The 22,999-nt window shown below is 42.0% G+C and overlaps 1 protein-coding gene across 2 annotated transcripts in view; it reads left to right on the top strand.

Annotated features, from left to right (window-relative positions):
* LOC111874511 overlaps nucleotides 1-22,999 on the top strand; it is a 100,078-nt gene that overhangs the window by 32,467 nt on the left and 44,612 nt on the right. For both annotated transcript variants that reach the window (XM_023870072.2, XM_033755478.1), the window contains exon 2: nucleotides 22,147-22,373. In XM_023870072.2, the coding sequence (XP_023725840.1) occupies nucleotides 22,147-22,373 (227 nt within the window). The remainder of the gene's footprint in view (nucleotides 1-22,146; nucleotides 22,374-22,999) is intronic.

The raw sequence follows: 22,999 nt of genomic DNA, 5'->3' as shown, positions 1-22,999 counted from the left end.
ATTATTATTATTATTGGAGGGGGTGGGTTTCCCCATGCACCGCGACCAGTGGTCTATTGTACGTCCCCCTGTGATATTCTACCAGTCTCTATACCCTACCGATACTGGTGAGTGCCATCAGTCCCGACTCAGCCAGCGAGTTCGACCTCTACTAGCTCAGCGGTATCTAGATGCTTCCCCCATCTACCAGAGGCGTTAGAGACTATTGTTGGGCGGGAAATGTCCTTATAATTTGGCTCAGAGGCCTCCTTGAGGCATGAGGTTCTTTTACGTGCCGTAATATGATTGGGTTTATTGGCACGTTTTTACAATTACGGTTGATTATAACAGCTCACGCATTGAACTCCTTAACGACGTCTGTCTGACGAATGTCTCACTAACATCGGACTCATCTCTCGTACTCTCGAATTCACGAATGAGCTCCCTTTTATAATTGCCACGCGGGCGGGATAGTAGTCACCATATCGAAAAAATTCCTCTGTTCTCTTGTGTTGTCACTGGAATGCCTTTCTTTACATTCGTTGCCGCGGAAATAAGTGATTACATAGCCGCTGTCTAGCATCATTAACTTCCGCTTCTGTTATTATTCCTGCTTTTAGGTAGTGTTTACCTAGCCGTTGCCTAGCAAGTGGTCATATCCGGTCACAATATATGCATATACAAGGTCACTAGCTGAAACCCTGTCCACTGGAAGAGACACTCGCACACCGCGCAATCTACAAGCCCACCCAGATCACAGCAGACGTCAGAATGGTCCCTATTGTTACGCACGCATCAATTGCGGCACTGTAAAATGATAACGTTCACGAGATTAAATTCCTTTTCGGAAAGAGAGCAAACATAAAAGCTGAAACCTGAAACTTGGAACTCCATTTCAACTGGTCTTTTTTAGATGCAATCAGTACAGCAGACTATGGGGGCACGCGGTAGCATAGTGGTTGAGGGGCTATGCTACAAGCCGGAAGGTCGCGGGTTCAAGTGCCGATGAGGTCATTGGATTTTTTCAGTTAACCTAACCCTTCCGGCCGCACTAGGTCCTGGGGTTTACTCAGCCTCTAACAGAAATGAGTACCAGGAATTAATTAAATAATTTTCCTGGGGAGTAAAGCGCGGCCGGCGCGTAAGGCCGCCATCTTTGAGCCGATTGTCTAGATAATGTGGGACCCTCAACGTCTCACAACCCTATGGGCCCTCATGGCCTGGTACAGGGACATCTTTACTTTTTTTTTAGGGCCAGAATGGTAGGAAAGATAGATTAACGAAGAATAAATAGGACTTGTAAATAATTTACCATGTCCTAATTGAGGTACTATCCTGGCATTTACCTGGAGGGACTCAAATAAACCACGAAAGATCTCAGTCAGCTCCAGCCTCTTCGGTCACAGTCTCCTGTGCAAGGCCTACAGGGGATATTCGAGTGGAGTATTCAAGCTTAGCACCGATTTCATTCAGCTTATCTTCACTGAGCACTCTGCTTTTAGTTGGTTTATCTTTTCCAGTAATTATGTGCTTTGTATGAATTTATTCATTTACGATTACACGTTCAGCTTTTCCCGACTGTTCTGGACTGTAACGTCCTGCATTTTTGCCGAAATCTTCTTTCCACGTGGGTATAATACAAGAACATTCTTTTCAACACACAAATCTCACATAGCATTTCGACGCAAGAAGTAATGTGGCTGAACTGTTTAGTATAGCAGCAGATGCTTCGAATTATAATCGACAGCACTTAGAGCATAAGTTCATTTCATGCTGGCATTCAGAGATTTGCTGCGGACTTGCTGAAGAGAAATTATAGTGTGTAGCATGGTGTAGTGGTTTGTCAAGAGTCCGAATGGGCGCGTTGCCAGTTGACTTAAGTAGTGTGTGGCGTTCCTGCCGGATCGGCTGAACGATTTTTTTGCATCTCTAGAATAATCTCCTCGTACAAATTATATATTCGGAAAAAAAACAATGTCAACATCCACACGTGTTAAAAATTTTAAATTAATGAAGAATTAAAACAAAAATTAATATAAAGTGACATGGGACAGGGAACCCCTCCAACGTCTGTTTTTTTCCACTTCAAAATGGTGGTTGTACAGGGTATGAACTTGGAATATTTTGGGCTGCGAGAAAGGCAGAAACTCCAGTTTAAGTATGATTTCAGTCTCCTCGTTATGTTCTGTCGATCAGAAAGCCAGAAACATCATTTTCATGGCTTCGTCTGCCAGAACCCCAGGTACTTTACTTTCACTTTCATGTACAGCTTATCGGAAGACTGTAACATTAATTTGCATCGACTTATTTGTTGTTTGCAATAAAGCGTTAGTTTCTCAAGTGAGTCCCCTGCCGAAATTATGTCCTTCACCTTCAGTTCACCTGTCAGTTCGTTTTAGCAGTCAGCATTTCCTTTGGGCAAATTCCCAGCTCGAAGAGAACAAGGAGCAACGTTTGGTTAAAAGTCAGTGACCCGGTTCAGGAAAATGCACCCAAGGAATCACCAGTCGGTGTGTCTTTCCTTTACTGTTTCGTATCTTTCTTTTTTGCTACGCTTCTTGTACAGACAACAATGGTTTGCCGAATATTATAGGCGAAGTGTACTAACTGGGGGCGATTGTAGTGGCTGCTTTTGAAGTGCTCTGCTCCATGGGGTTACTATTGGACTGAGATTCATTAATTTATTCATTCATTAATTCATTATAATTTTATATTTTAATTTATTTGTGAGAACTGGCACGTAAAGTACGAACAGATGTTACGTGAGAGCGTTAGCTCTTACATTGCACAATGCGCTTGAAATGTCCATGACTGCATTTTCATTATAGACTCTTAGAAATCCCTAGTCACAAGCCAAGGCGAGGCGAGAAACAGCAAACACTTCTGTTAGACCGCTGATTGCATTGTTGATCAAATCGAGGAGAACGAGATGGGAGAGCTGTGTAGCATGCCTCTAGGTGATGAGAAATATGTACAGAATTTTAGTCAGAAAATAAGAAACGAAGGATTATTTTCAGATACATATTGTAAATTGGAAAAATAACATTTAAACTGGCTTTGAAGGAACAGGATGTGATATTGTCGATTAGATTAAAGTGGCTCAGGAGAGAGCGTTTATTTTCCCTACAAGACCAGGTATTTATTAACTATGATCATAGCATGAGAAAATACTCTGCTTCATGGATTTATCTTCAAGATTTACGCTTGTTTTCTTGGCCTCGATGTTCATTTGTTTTAAGACAGGTATCTGTAGAGATGAAGGATTCACAGTAAGAGAGAAGTAGACGCATAAATTATAAGTAGTCGTTGCTTCACATTTCGTTAAATACACGTCATACACAAGAATATGGCAATGCTACTGCCTTCGGCTTACAGGCTGCCCATTGTCTCTCGGCACCTCAATGCAGGACTGTGGGGACCAGGGCGCTGAAGGGAAAGACAGAGGGAAGAAAGATAAAGAAGAATGAAAGGAAGAGGTAAAATGGGGAGGAAAACTGAAGGAGAAGAAGGAACGGAAAGAGAGGAGTAAAATTAAGGGGAAGATGATGGAAAAGACGAGGATAATTAGGAAATGAGAAGAAGAAGAAGAAGAAGAAGAAGAAGAAGAAGAATGGACAATACCTGGAAGAAACAAAATAATTCTTACCTCTGTTTTGAGCATGAAAGTGTCTGAGACAAAAATTGATTTAATTTTATGCAAAGAGAGGTTGCATTTTAGCGACACAGAACAAAATTCAGTTCGACCTACAATATTTTTGCAGTGAGGGAGGAAATACATTTTTGGCAGAAGGATGTACTACCACAGTCAATGATTTCGTGGAATGGCCGCAAAGCGCCGTACGTGAATTTACTGCCAATATGTTTCGACAGCTATATCAACGTTGGCCCATGTTAGGTGGGTCCCTGTCACCACGACATGGCGCGTCCTCAGGTTGCGGATGGAGGAGACGCCCCCCCCCCCAGTTTTGGAGGGAAGCTGAGAACATATTGAATAAACAGTCGCGGACAGCCGAAAGGGGTGGTCCTCCATCTTGGGGGTTGGGCGTGGGGCTAACAGCTTCACACCTTAAAAAATAAGTATGTTGCGAAAATGAACGCAAAGCCTCGGACCTGGACGGATTCCTTGGGTAAACGACCTAAGGTAATGAAAATGGATATGAGATTTGGCACTTGGAATGTACGAAGTTTGTAAAGGGCAGGTTCGCTCAGGGCAGAGGCAGAAGAAGTCTCAAAATATAAGTTAGATTTAGCGGGAGTACAGGAGGTCAGATGGGATGAAGGTGGCATCGCACCAGCAGGAGACTATACATTTTTCTATGGAAAGGGGATTGAAAATCATGAATTAGGTACAGGTTTTTTCGTACATAAGAGAATCGTGTCAGCAGTTAAGAGGGTAGAGTTCGTTAGTGACAGGATATCATATATAATACTAAAAGGTCGCTGGTGTGATATCATTGTTATGAATGTTCACGCCCCAACAGAAGATAAAATTGATGACATAAGGGATAGATTCTATGAAGAACTAGAACATGTATTTGATAAATTCCCGAAGTACCCTATGAAAATTTTGTTAGGAGATTTCAATGCCAAAGTAGGGAGGGAATACATTTTCAAACCAACAATTGGGAATGAGAGTTACCAACCTAGAAGTAACTTAGTGAAGGATGAGAATGGTAATCTGCTTGCAGATTCCCACAACATTTTGAATAGGTGGAGGAACTACTTCTCTCAGTTACAGAATGTACATAGGGTCAGTGCTGTTAGGCAAACAGAAATCCATACAGCTGAGCCGTTAACACCTGATCTAGCCCTTTTGAGGTTGAAAGTGCTATTGCAAAATTGAAACGGTATAAATCGCCAGGTAGTGATCAAATTCCGGCAGAACTTATTCAAGCAGGAGACGAAATATTACGTTCTAAGATCCACAATCTAATTACTTCTATTTGGCATCAGGGAAAATTGCCTGATCAGTGAAAGGAGTCTATTATTGTACCAGTTCACAAGAAGGGTAATAAAACTGACTGTAGTAATTATCGGGGGATATCACTGCTAGCAACTTCATATAAAATGTTGTCCAATATTCTTCTTTTAAGGTTAAGTCCATATATAGGTCAAATTACTGGGGATCATCAGTGTGGGTTTCGACGTAACAGATCAACTACAGATCAGATCTTTTGCATTCGTCAGATATTGGAGGAAAAATTGGAGTACAATGAGACAGTACATCAACTATTTGTAGACTTCAAGAAAGTCTATGATTCAGTTCGGAGGGAAGTATTGTACAATATTCTGATAGAGTGTGGGATACCCGTGAAACTAGTTATGTTGATTGAAATGTGTTTAAACGAAACGTATAGTCAAGTTCGTGTAGGTAAACACTTGTCTGATAAATTTCCTATCCAGAATGGTCTAAAACAAGGAGATGCTTTATCGCCACTCGTTTTCAATTTTGCTTTAGAATATGCCATTAGGAAGGTCCAGGAAAACCAGGTGGGACTGAAATTAAACCGGACACATCAGCTGTTGATCTATGCTGATGATGTGAATCTACTGGGTGATAGACTGAGGGTGTTTGAGAACAGGCTGTTAAGGATAATATTTGTACCGAAGAGAGATGAAGTGACAGGAGGTTGGAGAAAACTGCATGATGAGGAGCTTCATAACTTGTACACTTCTCCAAGTATAATTAGAATGATCAAGTCAAGGAGGATGAGGTGGGCAGGTCATATAGCACGAATGAGGGAGATGAGGAATGCGTATAGGATATTGGTGGGAAAACCAGAAGGAAATAGACCACATGGAAGACCAAGGCGTAGGTGGGTGGACTATATTAGAATGGATCTTAGAGAGGTAGTACGGGATGGTATGGCTTGAATATATCTGGCTCAGGATAGGGACCAGTGAAGGGCTCTTGTGAACACGGTAATGAACCTTCGGGTTCCATAAAATGTTGGGAAATTCTTGAGTAGCTGCAGAATTGCCGGCTCCTCCAGAAGGTCTCAGCTCCATGAGTAAGTAAGTAAGTATATCAGCGTTGGAAGACTTGTATAGCGGCCAACGGCAACTATTTTGAGGGCCGGTGTGGATCTGCGTAAGTGTATGTGAATACCTTGTAATATGATGCGATAAAACCACAGTTCATGAACTTAATGACTCTACCACGTATATGAGTTAAAATTTAAATTGAGTGCCAGAAGATTTATTACGGAAATAATATCTTATTATTATTTACGGGGTTTCGCTAAAGCCACAAACATTGTAACAAAGTCGAATGACATGTGTGGCCTACTCTTGAAGGGATTAAAAAGAAGGTTGAGGTTTATTATCTTCCGAAACGTACCAATATGGCGGCCCGTAAATTTGTGTCTGTGGTTTGGTCTTCTGAAACAAACAAATTGTGTCACTCCTTTTTCCTCTTATAAGAAACGTGTTGCAATGCGAAGATTTAGAAATATGCTGGTGTGTGCAGTTCAGATTGGTCCCTTGCAATTGTAGTCTATTGAACTGTGGTTCGCTAACGGACTGAATAGCACGAAACGTATACGTACATGGGAGTAAATCAGAAGAGAAAATACGGAAAAAAAATGCATTGAGTTTTGCATATTGGTATGTCAGATTTGGGTCAAGGAGTTTCTAAGATGACGTTTCTGACACACTTGCAAATGCGTCCAAGAAAGAGATTGGTATACGTTTTATTTACCATCGTAATTTGTAGTTACTGAGTGCATACCGCGGACAAATGTTTAACTTCGAATATTGTGCCATAATCTCATTTCACTCAAATCTGTCATCCCGCTTGCAAATTATAACATGTTTTGAGTATCTTTACAGGGGGCCATGATAGTACTTTAAAACCAAAATATTTCAAAATTAATTTTTATTTATAGTGATATTATTGACTCCATCTTTCAAGCCCCACAAGTTTATTTAGAAAATGCGAACTATAGCTTCTCAAATAAGCGAAAATATGTGGAGAGTGGGCGGTGCTATGTGCTGCTGACAATCTGATTCATGCAGCTTAGGCACTGTTTTTGTGGTAGCTTCATTGGGTTACAGTGGGCATGTAATGTGGATGGGGGATACAAAAGATGAGTGCAGAATTGTTGGTGGTATCACAACTAGGAAAGAGAAGACAACTTGGAAGAGGAAGAAGGTGGTAGGATAATATTAAAATGCATTTCTAGAGAGATAATAACCGAAATAATTAATTGGTATTAACGATTAAACAGTTAATTAGTAATGATTGGAGACACTATTTCTCTTGCTATAATTCAGTGGTGACTGTAACAGAGGGAACTATTTAAGTTACCTGAATTAGAACTGCTTTCAGAGGAAAGAGTTTGTATTACTAGCGTTGAAGCTTCGGGTCTCAGTAAAAAACATTTATTAACACTCAAACTCTATGTAACAGAATCTTCATTGAGAAGCTAATAGTCGTCAAGTAGGTCAAGAATTTCCCCATCTGCCCATTTCATCTAGATTATCTCCTCAACATCCTGTTCTCAGATACCCCCTCTGCGTCTAAGCATTCTAAAGCAGTGGTTCTCAGCTTTGTGAGACCGAGGCCCTGTAATTCATTTTTTATAAGAGGAGGGCCCGGTATAATTGATGCCAGGGCCCGGCGGTTGAGAAACATTGTTCTAAATGGCCTTAAAGAAATAGGGTGTTATGGGGGTGTACTTGATTCAACTGGCTCAGGACTCAGTTCATTTGTAAACCCTGGTGAACACCGTACAGAACATTTGGGCCCCACAAAAGGAGCGAAATTTCTTCACCAACTTAACGACTGTAAGCTTTTCAAATAGAATCTGCTCCTGAGAGAGAGCAGATACATCAAACATGAAAACATAACACGTGTTTGTTAGTAGAAGATTCTAATATTCAGATAACAATAATTTTAAAATGTCGAAACGGATCTGCTGCTGCAACATTTCATGAAAGAATGTAAAGAGATATCAATTCAACATATCGCAGGACAGGGTTTGAGATAAATCGGTTGAATCGAACACCTCACTCTAAACGTCGCCAAAGACTTTGAGGCAGAAGAGATGTTGACGCATATGTTGGGAAACATCCTGACACAAATCGTGACCTATCCGTACACCTTGAGCCGGATTACGGAATTTAAATGGACCATCTGTTTGTTAAAAATGCTGGCTCCAAGCAATTATCAACGAAGGTCGTTTATTATTATCTAAACGCAAACGTGAAAATCATAGTTAGAAGCGGAACAGAAATTCACGCAAGAGAGCCGCCGTATCTCCACTGAAGCTCGTGTTCTGTTCCAGAAATCTCCATGTTTGATTTGTCACAGCGCCTCTTTCGGCAAGCTCTGAGGCCTGTCATGCATCAGTAACCCTGCTCTAACCCTCTTCATGCCTCTTTATTGCATTTAACGATTCAAAGACTAGATAGCACAACAAATGAGAGAATGATCAGCGAATAAGGAATTACGAAGAATGTGAAAGGAAGCGTTTTGGAATAATTTGGGGTACTACCTCGGCGTTTGCCTGGAGGGGCTGAGGAATACCACGAAATCTTCAGTCAAGATAGTCGGTCACCGGTCCCAGATTTTAACTCGAGACCACCCAAATAAGAAACTTGGGTGATACTAAGTCGATTGCGATGTCTTAAGAGACATGTCGCAGGCCTGAATAAGACCTTGAAAGTCTTCTACGAAGAGAGAGGACAATTACTCGATACGGATTGTAGCTCTAAGTAGGTAAGTAAGTAAATGAAGAAAGCAGTCTTCTGGGATTGGCACCGTGTATATGTGGTGTTAACCGACGTTTCGGAGGAACGTATCGCCTCCATCTTCAGGGTAGAAGAAAAAATAATAAATCTGCAAGCGAAGAGACCGTGAGAACCGGTAAAAGAAGACATTCCTCCGAAACGTCGGTTAACACCACATATACACGGTGCCAAATCCCAGAAGACTGCTTTCTTCATAGTCACCGCCGTGAAAGCCTCAAATCTTACAAGTAAGTAAATGTCTGCATTTATTGAGCAGAATCGTTCTCGAAAATCTCTTAGTCAACTATCTGTTTAAGAAATTCGTAATCATCAAGAAATCCGAAGATCCGTTACTGTATTCACAAGGGCCAGTCTCTGCACACTGTTCTGTGCGAGGTGAGTCCAGACCGGTTCCTCACACCACATTCATTTCATATCCTTTTTAATATTATCATTCCAACTACGCCTAGTCCTCCCATATCTTGAATGCGTATTACAGTTCCCATGATTTCATCCACCTTGAATTGGTCATCCTAATATTCAGCTACGAGTACGAGTTATGAAGCTCCTCCCCATGCAGTTCTTCCCGTCCTCCACTTAGGCCCAAATAATCCTCTCGTCAGGCTTTTTCACACACCCCAACTCTCTCCAGTTATCTCAGGGTGGTAAATTGTTTGAAAATACTCTAAATCCACGATTTAGGTATAGGTATGTATACAGCATGGTTTTGTAACAAGATGGTTGCAGTGCACTAAATCGAAGTCAAGTCCTCACAGTGTTACACTCGCTAAAAAGAAAATGGCTGTGTATAATATTCTGCTAAGCTTCTTGCAAGTTGTGTTCCGGGTTCTTGCTTCTACAGCTGCAGACTGTAATTTTAAATTCTAATGCGATTGCTTGCTCTGTACAAAGAAGAAGGGCACTCCACGTCTTCCGACAGTTACTTGTCTGCTGTCACAGCTGCACATGGCGAAATGTGAACACAGAACCGACTCTGTATTGCTGTTCTATGCTCAGTAAAAGAAATAGCCTTTCCACCCTGCTGCCTATCTGTACTTCTCCCGAGTACTGTGTGCGTACTGCGCCGTGACATCTGCGCACTGTGATGTAATTGACCAATAATCCATGAACTCAACCTCTGGCTTTTTAAAATCTGCATACCGAAGCGAAAGGTATTCATAAGCATTAAATGTTATATATTGTCTATATTCTTCAAGATCCAAATTCCAAAAGAGGACAGACAGGCACAAGTGCCGATCTCGTAATGAAACCCACAATGCATCACTGTCGACTCTATGAAATGCGTAAATATTACAAGTAACAGGAAAATACCTGAGTAACTACAGGCTCTCTACCCACTTTTGACCCTCCATTATGGACTTCAACTTCACCCGCAGAAATTACGTACGTACGAATAAGCAGTTTTGGATGGTCGACAAGGGGTGGTTGATCTTGAGCTTGGGGATTTGGCGGGAAGCTAACATTTTCGTATCATAAATAAAAACTGGTGTGTTAAAGTACACCATACACATATTCTATCGAATCAAAGCAAATAAAATGGGTGGAACGTTTAGAACGCATGAGAGAGATGAAAAATGCGCAGTTATAAATCCAGGGAAAATACAACTTGGAAGTGATGCAAGAGGCATGCAGTGTGCGAGGATGTGAACTGGATTGTTTTGGCTCATGGTCATAAACCTTAGGATTTTATTAAAAAATTATTATTTTAGCCGAGAGCCCAATAATTTCTCAAGAAATATTTCCTGAACGGAGATAGTCAGTTGGTTAGCATTTCCGAGTTCTGGAATATGTAGGCCTATACTTCCACGTCCTCTGTTCGACTTCGTGGTTTGGTGCTTTTTTTGAGGAGCAACCTTATATACACCAGCTTTACCAAAATAATCTGGGGGACTCTTGTCCTCAGGCTGCCAGTTTAACACATGTTGTCTCGCTATCCGAGTTCACCCGCAACGTACCGTGTACACGTATTTAGAGGGTGGTTTCGAAGCTATGACCCGCGTGACCTTAGAATGGGACTTCGAGTTTGATGACAGATAAATACAAATTTGGTAATAAGAAACAGACTTTAAAGAGCTGTAGTGGTAAAGTGATTCTCTGGACCCAAAGAATGACCCTCAAGGCCACTCAACCGTACATCGCCCCTGTCAGTACTCTTGTCTTTGTTGCTACTTACACAGGTATGGACGCCAAACCGTTTCGGCTAAGAACTGCTTCTGAGACTGGCACACAGAATGTAGCCCTAGCTAGATGTGCAGCAGATACCCCAATTATGAGCGGCCTACGGTGCCTCTCACAATGAGGTCTTCATTATGAGCTTCGAATTAGCCAGAAATATCGGATATCCCTTCCGACAAGCTGATCCAATCCACAGCCTGCCTTGTCTAGAGAACTCGATGTAGCGTGGTTCAAAGGAGGTGGTGCAAAATGGCCACCAGCAATAAAACTTCTTTTCGAATATAATGTAACATAATCTCAAATCGGTAAACGTTGAGTGCAATCGTATCTTGTTCGTGTTTCTTTTGTCGATGGGAATGACATCTTTCCGTTCAAGGGACCGTCCGTTTCTCTTTTCGATCGCTTGGTTTGGCCTCGCCGCAACGTGACAGGCCGAGCCTCTCTCTCGACTCACTTCTGAAGAGGAACAGGAACATTTCTTCATTCTTTCGCGAATTTCACTGCTTCCTTTAGTATAAAATTGTATCTCGTGCCTGACTGATCTTTTATGTCTTTCAAATTATATCTAAAGTCATTGTTTCTTACTTATTAAATATGGTCCATAAACACAAACAAAATACGTGAAATGAAATTTGAAAAGATTTTGAAAGTAACTGGTACACAGAATGTCGCCAGGTCAACGTTGCATTCAAATCTGAACTACTTATAATATCTTTCCTGTTTCGAGACGTTAGCGCCTTTCAGATGTGGTCTAAATTTTCTTGCTTTTCAGAGATCTTTACTGTTTTCATTTCTAGGGCGAAGCAATTGAAAGTCTAGCTTTTCAGCGCCGAGTGATGACCGAGTGGAGAAACCAGAAGAATCAGCGGAGAGTTGAAATTTTGGAACAGATGTACCGCATACCTCAACAAGTTCTCTGCCCCTATCATTCCTTTGAATTTTTAAACTCCGTCGACTTTCCTAAGGCCTCCCAGTCAGATGTCGGGGCAGTACCCCGATTAGATTACATCCGCTTTCCAGTAAGTCGGTCATGATCGGTCATGATTCATTGTACGATTTGACGCCCTATAGTGAAGGAACTGACGGCGATGTAAAATAACCACCCACACGAACAATGTCCATCTTATGCAAACTTGGCCGCAAGCCGTGTAACGAGTTCTTTGTCAATTCATGTTCATAGGAAAGTTCGGTTTCAGTTTGAACCCCCAAATGTCCAGCGAGTTTATATAATTATCCCTGAAACACGTAGCAGAATTCAGGAACGCATCTTTTTATGAAGTACTAAATGAGTATCTGCCTGCTTATTCAACTGTCTGTCTTTCTATCTGTTTGTCTAAGCTCTCTGTCTATCTATCTATCTATCTGTCTAATTTATCTATCTAATCAGATTTTCTGAGAAGTAGTGGGTCTGGAACGGGGTCCGCTCATCCTCATGAGGATAATTTGGGAGCTACTTGAATGGAAAAGTGGAGGCTCCGGTCTAGAAAACCGAAATTAACGATCGTGGGGATTCGTTGCACTGACCACGCGACACCTCTATCCGAAAAATTTGGCACTAACTTCGCCGACAAGCGGCGGTCAGCATAGTTCGCTTGCGGACTAAAGGCACGGAGTTTCTTTTCTATATGTATCTATACTTTTGTATATATATAATTCGCAGTGTACATCTGTCCTTCTATCTGTCTCGCTCTGTATCACGGAATCTAACAATGATAGCAGATAAATGCAAATAAAGAGTCTAATTTTCTAGGAATTAAATTTGTAAATTTGTTAATTTTGTTCTTTCGTGTCCAAGTCAGTTCCTTCCCAAGCTATTTTCCCCATAAGAAAAGCATCAAGTTCCATGGCGACAACAGGTATATTTTCGCAGTTACCGTGGTAACGAATTTTGTTCTCAAGGTCAAAAAGACAACATACACAGGGTGTTTCACGACTTTAGGGCATAACTGCAGGAGGTGATTTCCTAGGTCTTTATATGAATTTTTTTGATCACAAACATGTGTCCGATTTTGGACGGTTACGGAGTTATGACCGTTTTTTCATTCCCGTACACGCCCTCGTGTGAACCGCATCTGTCAGCTGGTGGGTCGCTATTTTTAGCCAGCTACAGATAGAGCGTTCTCGTTATCTCGACACTTGAGAGCTACCTAAGGCGGGGTGGGTTGGTATGTCCGGCACGATTCACAACCGAGCGGCAGCCTGTCTTGCGGCCGGCGGTGGCATTTTCGAAAATCAGCTTTAAGCACCAATAAATTCAAATTAAAGGTAATTTCATACTTTAAATGTATCATGTATTATGCTGGTTTATTATTTTGTTCCGTTTATTGTCAGTAATCGTTACCTTCTATTCTGAGTTTAAAACGGTCATAACTCCGTAACCGTCCAAAATCGGACACATGTTTATATAAACTTTTTTGATCACAAAGACCTAGGAAATCACCTCCTGCAGTTATGCCCTAAAGTCGTGAAACACTCTGTAGGTCTAAGAGACGTTAAATGTAAGTAGCCAACATGAACAAAATTTTTCCTCAAATTTCAATGACAGTTCTTCTGCACGGGCCTCCTAATGGAACTCAATCGAAGTGGTTCTTGTTTTGAAAAACATAAAACTCTTCCAGAGAAATTGAGGCTACCTGGCAGCAGGTGATGCAGTGGGTTGGGACAGCAGGCAACTCTAGGACTACAAAGCACGCGTGTTTGGCTACAAGAATTTCTTTGTGGTTAGCACTCTCCTTGTGATTATAATGACGTTAGTAAATAGAAATTTGGTGACATGAATTCTAGTGATATTCTAAACACTTGACTTTGTCGTCGGAATTGTGAAGATCTTGACCTGATTAATATCTTAGTACAAATCATTAGCATCTTTCTCAGACCTAATCAATATGTGTGAATCACCGAATGGGTTTGCACACTGGCAAAGAGTCTGGCTTTCATTAGGAAACACTCGGGTTTCAAACTAAACAGAGGAGCGCCTAGCTTGAAGCCTTGTTTGTTTTCATAAATTCTTTCAAACAATTGTCGCACTAGAACATGGAAAAATGTCGCTAGTGTTCTTTCGCTCCCAATTTCCAGTTACTCGTACTAAATTTTCCTGTCGTCCTACTCGGCCCTAATTGAACTCCATATCTTGCACAGTGTAGTTAGAAAGTCAACACATCAAGCCGGACTTGTTTCATTTTGGCAAACTTTCCGTTAAAATACGGTCTAAATGTTTGTGACGATGAGTATAGTATTAATATAAATATTATGTTTCAGGCATTATCCATCGTACTATTTTTATTTAAAACACAACGTATCTGAGAATGGGTTCTGTCTCCGTCTTCAGGTAAAACCTAGTGAGTTGGGTTTTAAATAAAAACAGGAAGTTGAATAATGTCCGAAATATAATATTTTTCTTTCCGTTAAAAGTTGGTTATAAAAAGCTACTTATTTTACTGCTGTTGTTACTGATGCTGCTGCCACTACTACTACTACTACTATTCCTAATAATAATAATAATAATAATTATTATTATCATTATTATTATTATTATTATTATTATTATTATTATAAGGCAATTGCCTCTTCATTCAACATATTTCCAGTCTATTATTCAGTAAACATCCTATGAAAAAGGTAAAGCTCTGTCTGTAACGGCCCATGAAGGCCCGAAGGGTTGTGAAAGGTTGGCGCTCCCACATTTTCTCTAAAAAATCGTCTCACAGATGGCGGTAAGTTTGTCAGCCTTAAGCGCCGTCCGCCGTTTACCCCCCAGGAATATTCCTGATACTCATTTCTGTCAGAAGCTGAGTCGACCCCAGGGCCATAGTACTGCTGTAAGGATTAGGTAAATTGAAAAAAATCCGCCTCGTCGGGACTCGAACACAAGACCTTCCAGCTTGTAGCATAGTGCCTCAACCAACTATGCTACCGCGTCCCCCAAACATCCTATGGTTCCATCTAACAAAATAATTGAAAATACCTTTAAATAATCGAAGAATAAATTCAATGAAGGACAATACAACCACTTAAACTAAAAGTACTGGTAATATTTCTTCTATTTAGCAAGTTAGTTACCGAGCATCTTTAGCTCAAGCGATAACTTTTCTTATCTGCATTCGAGAAGTATCCGGTTCGAATCTAGTCGAGACACCGAATATTCTGACAAATTTATCTACTCCATCTAGAGTAGAATGGTGACTAGTTTAATTCAGGCCACAACCACTGCATTCTTCTGCACTATTAAGCGGTGATTCAACGCTGTACCGTCCAGTTATTGACAGGTTTGTTAAACACAGAGCAGTGCAGATAAAGTAATGCACTAGACCACTTTTTCTCATTGGCGCGACAGCCCTCGTTTGGGCCTCGGCCTACCTCCATGAAACTCTCCGTTTTACTTCGGTTTTTCTAGATCTTAGACATACGGTAGGACTCCTTTGGAGGGTGATCAGCTCGTCTCAAGGCCTCTACCTGTACACAAACACAGAAAAACGCACACACACACACACAAACTAAATATCCGTGCCCTGAGTGGAATTCGAAACCACGATCCCGGTTTCCAAGCGAGCGAAAACAGTACATGCCTTAGACCGCTCGGCTACCGTGACCATCGCTGTTAACTTTACACGTAAGTAAACACGAATTGAATTGAATTATTATTTCCAAGGAAGTATAAATTATGAAACTTTACATTACGCACTTTCCCCGAGCCTGTGTTACAGTTTGTCCGCCGCCCCATTCGAAAGGTTACGGCCGCTCTAGCGCGCTTGGTCAAGTCACCGTTAAATGTAATGGGACCGTAATTCCTTTTCACACATCCCAGTTTCTGTGCTTGTGTTTGTGTCCCTGCTCGCATAGATCAAAACTTCTTCAGGCGACAACAATTTGTTCACACTTTCTCTAAGACTCTTTTATAAATCCGATGCACTCATAATGACATTAACACTTTCAGTTTCATGAAGACATAATGAGCTCTTACTTTTCTCACATAGGAGACGGTAGGTTTGGATCTGTGATGTTATCAAAGACAGATTTTGTGACAGGAATATATGTACGCTAACAATTAAGACTAAATTCTATTCTACAGGCTTGGCCGCGCCATAGCTCAAGCGGTTAGTCACTGGGTTCCCACCGCGGCGGCTCGGGTTCGATACCGGTTCTGGTCAAGTGGGATTTGTGATGGACAAAGTGGTGCTGGGGCCTGTTTTCTCCGAGTACTTCATTTTCCCCTGCCAATCTTCATTCCACCAAATTCTCCATTATTATAATCACCTGGGGCAGGCTACAACAGGCCAATCAGTGGCCACCGTGCCGAGTGGACCCAGTTGGACTCCACCTCCCACTAAGCGAATTAAAAAGACTATTCTACAGACATCATTAGAACAAGTAGTTAAAGTTATATACAATACTTCTTTTTATTGCTAGTGGGGTGGGACTTAAGTCCCTTGTACTGCGGCCATTTCTGCCCTATTGTACCAGCCCCAGATGATAGGTGAGGGTGATTGTAGAGCAATTGGTGGAATGAAGATTGGCAGGGGAAACAGAAGAACTCGGAGAAAACCTGCCCCAGCGCCACTTTGTCCACCAGAAATACCACTTTACCAGACCGGGGATCGAACCCTGACTAACCGCTTGAGCTATGGCGAGGCCTATGCAATACATTACTATCCAGCTAAGTGATTAATCAGTATCGACGTAGACATTTATAATATTGTAACATGGCAGCTGAAAGCCGAAATAGTGAAGTCATAAAAGACGGTCATTGAGAGACAACGGATTGTTAAAACACATTCTTGCTGCAACGGATGAGAGCAACAGTGGAAGAACTGCCATTTAAATGCAACGGCCGGTAAACACGTCCCCCTTTAAACGTGAGACAACAATAGGGAGTCAATTGTTGTTGCGAATATTACGGCTCATTGTTAAGCAATTGCGTTGTAACACGTCTCTACGAGAATGAAGAGGTTTTATATGTGGGCCGTGCGGAGTCAATATAAAGACAGCCTGTAGCTAGGAAGCTTAACCTCTCCTCAGAAAGGGCGTCCCACAATAACAATATCGTAACTGTGAAACAGTAATAAATATCTGGTCATCGACACCAAGACTTACTGACTCACTGACTCACTGTCAGTCGCAATATGACTTTGACTTTGAGGAGGCTTAAACTTTATGGCGTTCGAACATAACGACATTTCAAGTGACCAGACGGCTGTTGTAGCATGAGCTACTAATGATAGAGCATGATAGACTGTGCTGAGCCGGGACTGACAGAGGCCTTGTATATGTTATGTATACATGTACATTCAATAACATGTAAAGCGTAAATTGTACATACTGACAGTAGACTTATTACTGCCGACTGTGACTCTGGCAAACGACAGGCCAGTCCTCTCGTCAGAGAGTTCTCCACATCAACAAACCTGAAACTGTCTGATAGACAAAAAAAAAAACTCCGTGGCTTGAGTCCGAAAGCGAACTATACCGACCGAGGGACCGCCGCTTGTCGGCGAAGTTAGTGCCAACTTCAGAGCGTGGTCAGCGAAACGAATCCCCATGGCCGTCAATCTCGGTTTTCAAGACCGCAGCCGCTATTTTCTTGAAATAGCTCCTCAAGTATCCTCACGAGGCTGAGTGGACCCCGTTCTAGACCCACTACTTCTCAGAAAATCTAGTAGCGCCTGGAATCGGACCCAGAGCTCTGGATCTACAGCCATGAACTCTGACCACTAGACCACAGAGGCGGTCACTTGCTCGATGCTTACTGGTAGAAAGTGAGGGGGACCACGGATGTGTGAAAGCAGGGGAGAATCAGAACACAAGACCTGAATACTGAGGTGCACCTCTTTTCTAATTGCATGCAGTGACGTGATGGTGATGTCATGCTGCAAGGCGTTAAGTGACTGCACGGAACTGGTCCATCCCGTTGTAACGAAATGCCGTCACTTTGGATTCCGGTCAGGCACTCGTCCTGGTTCAAGGGCCACAGCATCCGTTCCCAGTCGCCAGGTGTGTGTGTGTGTGGGTGTTCAATCGTGACCGGGAGGGAAAAAATTGTACCACAAGACTCCAGTATCTAGAAAAAGCTAGAATAGTAATCGTAGCAATAAGAATAGTACAAGGGTCGTACTGAAAGTCATGAGCAACAATTTTTTGTAAAGTAACAGGCCTTATTATTGACAAACCAAATACACCACCTCAATCTACAGACCTTTCTTTATTTTTCCACATAATCGCCACTTCTTTGTACACATTTCTCCCAGCGTTCTGGGAGTTTGAAAATTCCCCTTCTGTAAAATTCCGTTCCAGCCATCCGAAGACACTGACGCACTGCTTTCTGAATTGCCTCCCTTGTCTCAAAACGTTGTCCACGCAGCTGATCCTTCACAAATCCGAAAAGGTGGTAGTCGGAGGGTGCCAGATCAGGGCTGTAGGAAGGGTGTGGAAGAACTTCCCACCCCATCTTTGCAATTGCTTCCAATGTGAGGCGAGCGGCGTGGGGGCGAGCGTTGTCATGCAGGATGATGATGGCGCTGGCGATGATGATGGTGATGAAGTCGAAGGTGATGGTGATGGTGATGATGGTGATGGCGATGATGATGATGATGATGATGGTGATGGCGATAATGATGATGATGATGATGATCATGATCATGATCATGATCATGATGGTGGTGATGGTGATGATGATGATGATGATGATGATGATGGCGATGGTGATGATGTTGATGGTGATGATGATGATGATGATGGCGATGGCGATGATGATACGAGGACTACTTATATTATTCAGCATAACAACAACTAGTAATAATTTAATTCCTTTCTTATTATTTACGTCAAGAGTCAACAGCTACAAAGTCAATCTCTCTGCAATGCCTACATTACAGAGAAAGAAGAGCATAAAATCAAGAGCAACAATGCCATTTTCGAAATATCACACTTTTTCTACAATTAGCAATAAAGAATAGGGTAAAAGTGAGTAAAGGTATCCCTGTAACAGGCCGTGGAGGCCCATAGGGTTGTGAGATGTTGAGGATCCCACATTTTCTAGACAATCGGTTCATACACGTAGATGGCGGTAAGCCCTACGCGTTGGCCGCCCTTTACCCCCAAGAATATTGCAAGAATATTCCTGGTACTCATTTCTGTTAGAGGCTGAGTCGACCCCAGGGCCATAGTGCGGCTGAAAGGATTATATACAAGAGGAGCCTGCCACTGGACTCTGTAGCCACATGATTCAACGTATATCCTCATTCTTATTTGCTTAACATCCACAAAGCTGAAAGTCGATTGGTATTTTATGTCCTAGCTCCTCTCGAAAGGGGCTTGCAAGATGACACGTGCATAGTAAGTGAAGTTATGATATTAGTTCACAATAATTAATGGTTCATGAGAATGGTTTTACGTGGAACCGTGACTCCCTTTCTTCTCCTGCAGCTTTGCGACGTGCCGCTCACGAGACTTCAATCACGAAGTTACATTCTCTCCTTAATCATGAACTCCATTGTTGGAAAGGAGTTGCTGGGACGTTGAGTTCACACTGGGTAGTAGTCAGGGTTTTGCTGAAAATGAAATGTAGGGCCCACAGGAATAGTCAAACATATTTATACCCTCCGCCATACATATGTTGTAAACTCTGCCTAATGTAACTACATGTATGGTAGATTATTTTCTGAATATATTTTTAATGCAGTTCATAACAATATTGGTAATTAAATACAGTTTGGGGGAGTCTGCTATTTTCTGTTCCGTTCATAAGGTTTAACCATTTCCCTCCGTAATATTTTTCAGTTTTCTGAAGAAATGCTTTATTCCCGTCGCGTATCATCGGATTTATTTTTTCTAGTTCTGTATGTTCCTTGACACTAAATAAATAATTTCAGATCTTTGAATTTTTAAAATAATTTTATTTTTCGTAACGTAAGTTCCATACAGAAAATGCGAAATAAAAGTCAGTACCTGAAAATTTTTAACTTTTTCCTTACTTGTCGTTTCAACATCCTGTTTATCATGCCAGGGTACCAGCGTTTCAACATCCTGTTTATCATGCCAGGGTACGAGCGTTTCAACATCCTGTTTATCATGCCAGGGTACGAGCGTTTCAACATCCTGTTTATCATGCCAGGGTACGAGCGTTTCAACATCCTGTTTATCATGCCAGGGTACCAGCGTTTCAACATCCTGTTTATCATGCCAGGGTACGAGCGTTTCAACATCCTGTTTATCATGCCAGGGTACGAGCGTTTCAACATCCTGTTTGTCATGCCAGGGTACCAGTGTATCTCCTTTCTTTTCCCCTTTGTGGGGTCAGACTGAGTCCACTTGGTACTGCGGCCACTTACGGCCTACTGTACCAGCCCCAGATGGTAGACGAGGGTGACTGTAGAGCAATTGATGGAATGAAGATTAGCAAGGGAAACCGAACTACTCGGAGAAAACCTGCCCCTGTGCCACTTTGTCCGCCATAAATCCCACATGTCCAGACCCGGGTTCGAGCCCGGGCGGCCGCGGTGGGAAGCCAGCGGCTAACCGCTTCGGGTATGGCACGGCCAGTGTATCGTCTTACTTACATCATAGCTTCATAAGTGTTGCCAATTCCTAAGTATCTAAAATGTTAAACTTGCTGTATAATCTGAATTAAAATAGTTGTTGCTTGTGCCCGTGATAACCATTGTCATTACGTGGTGTATGATTGGACCTGGTTTCAGGCAGTGCAGGTTTCTGTCTCTTTGTCATTTCTTTCACACTGGCTCTAGGTCTCTTTGTCATTGCTTTCCCACTGACTCTAGGACCTCACAGATTCCTGCCCAGTGTTCGCCCATAAAGGCGACTAGTTCCCTCGTGGTAAAGTGGCCGGAGCACGAAGCTGACTATTTACCTACAACTAAAGCCAGTTAAGAACACATGCAACTATTCATATTCGTGACATTCGCCGTAATTAAACAAAGACACGTTTCTTACTTGAGTTTTTATTGTTCTCCAGGTTTTTGTAGTGTGTCGACTAAGAGAACTTCTCTGTGTCTTCCTTCAGTTTCTGAATAATAATTTTATTATCAGCGAAGATTTTATTGTTTACAGAATGTGTTGCTTGCAACTCCTTGCCCGAATTTTCTTTCCCGAATATTTTCCATCAAGATTCCCTAGAAATCTGTTGTTCTCTCTTTAGATATACATAACACATCCAAGCCAGCTAGCCTTATTGACATGAATAACGGTCGATAAGCTGAGTACATGTCATGTGCAAATTCCAGTTTCATAACTTGTACGCTTCTCCAAGTATAATTAGAATAATTAGAATAATTATAATTAGAATGAGATGGACAGGACATATAGCAAGAATGGAGGGTGAGGAGAAATGCATATAGGATATTGGTGGCGAAGCCGCAAGGAAGGAGACCACTGGGAAGATCAAGGCGTAGGTGGGTGGAAAATATTAAAACGGATCTCAGAGAGATATGATGGGATGATATGGATTGGATTGATCTGGCTCAGGATATGGACAGCTGGAGGGCTCCTGTGAACACGGTAATGAACCTTCGGGTTCCATAAAATGCTGGGAAGGTCTTGAGTAGCTGCACAATAAAAATTGAAATTTAGGTTCGGATTGTGAACAAGCGTAAAACTTTTTCGAAATATTATTTTGATAAAACACGTAGCTACTAACAAACCACAACCAAACTTCCCTACAGTGTTGTCACCCCCACGGATATAATCACCAGTTACGGTACTGCTATATGGACTTCCTCAGCATCAATTATACTACGATAACTCATAATCACGCAGAGCGAAATTGTAATGAATTCCCTCCCTCATACGGACTGCAGTCCATATTAGGATATCACAAAGGCTTCATATGGGGCACGCGGAGGTCTGAAAATGCAGTAACTTTGTAATAAGAAGCCTGCAGTTACAAATACTACGAAACATGAGTCACATAACCTAAACTCAGCACATTCAGAAATACTACATGAAGCATCAATTACATTGCCCTCAGGTAATTATTTAAGTTTAATGTCGCACTACAATATGTTCAAAAAATCAATTAACGAATGATGTTGTTGAAGCTTGATTTTGACTTCCAGCACTTGTGGAACTCACAAGGTCACTCAAGGCGCTTTTATGGAGAGATTCTCACTGAAATCTACTGGTGACAGCATAAACCCAAGGAACCCTTATTAGGAAAGGGCCCATGTTTGGCTAGTTTTCTTGACCTCACCACTGCTATAATTTCTTCTACATTTTTCCCCGTTTCCCCAGAGCAATGGCGTGGCTGGGGTCCTTCGTGCTATTGGGAGCTGCTGTCCGATGTCTAGGAGGCCACACTCAGCATCTGCACCCTCCGGTGGAGATCGAGCCCCTGCCCGCAATGCCGCGAGTCCAGATGCCTCACATGCAGTCGGCAGACATGTCAGCCTTCATTTCGCAGGCAGAGGCCGCCATGTCTGAGCGCTTCGACCGTCTTGAGCCCGCTATATACAACAAAGGTAAGCAGTGTCTGGTTTTACTGGATGTCGGAGCAACAGAAGGACGTCTGGAGGCAAACACGAGACAAATGAAGGGAGATACAGAGACAGCAAGAAACGAGGAGAGGAAGGGAGACAGAGGTCAAGGTAAACGCATAATTTAAGAATTAGCTTAATTAATTAAGCTCCACGCAATTAAGCCGTGTGGTGGAGTGGAGGTATAAATCCTCCATTATTGACCTCGGTACTAGTTGGAGGGGAGTGTTCAGCCTGATGGCCCAGCCGCCTTATCCCCAGGAGAAATGTCCCCAGTACCCATTACATGTAGGAGGCTGGGTTGGCCTCACAGCCAGTCTGAACTCTGTGAAGAAGAGAAAATTCAGTTGCCTTTGCAGGGAATCGAGCCCTGATTCTTCGGCCATCCCGTCGCTATACGACTGAGATAAATAATAATTCAATTCAATTCGTTATTATTTATGTGCCAAGTCAACAGCCGCAAGGCCAATTACAGACAGAGCACAGTGTAGATAAAAGTAATTACATTATAGACAAACACATTATAAAGTCAAAAACAAATTACAGGCAATTACTTGGGAAAACACAACAATGAAGGAAAGTAAACAAACAAGCAAATAAATGATAATAAT

Source organism: Cryptotermes secundus, unplaced genomic scaffold (assembly GCF_002891405.2).
Source record: "Cryptotermes secundus unplaced genomic scaffold, Csec_1.0 scaffold629, whole genome shotgun sequence".
Lineage (NCBI taxonomy): Eukaryota > Metazoa > Arthropoda > Insecta > Blattodea > Kalotermitidae > Cryptotermes > Cryptotermes secundus.
This window is presented reverse-complemented; position numbering and strand designations above follow the sequence as displayed.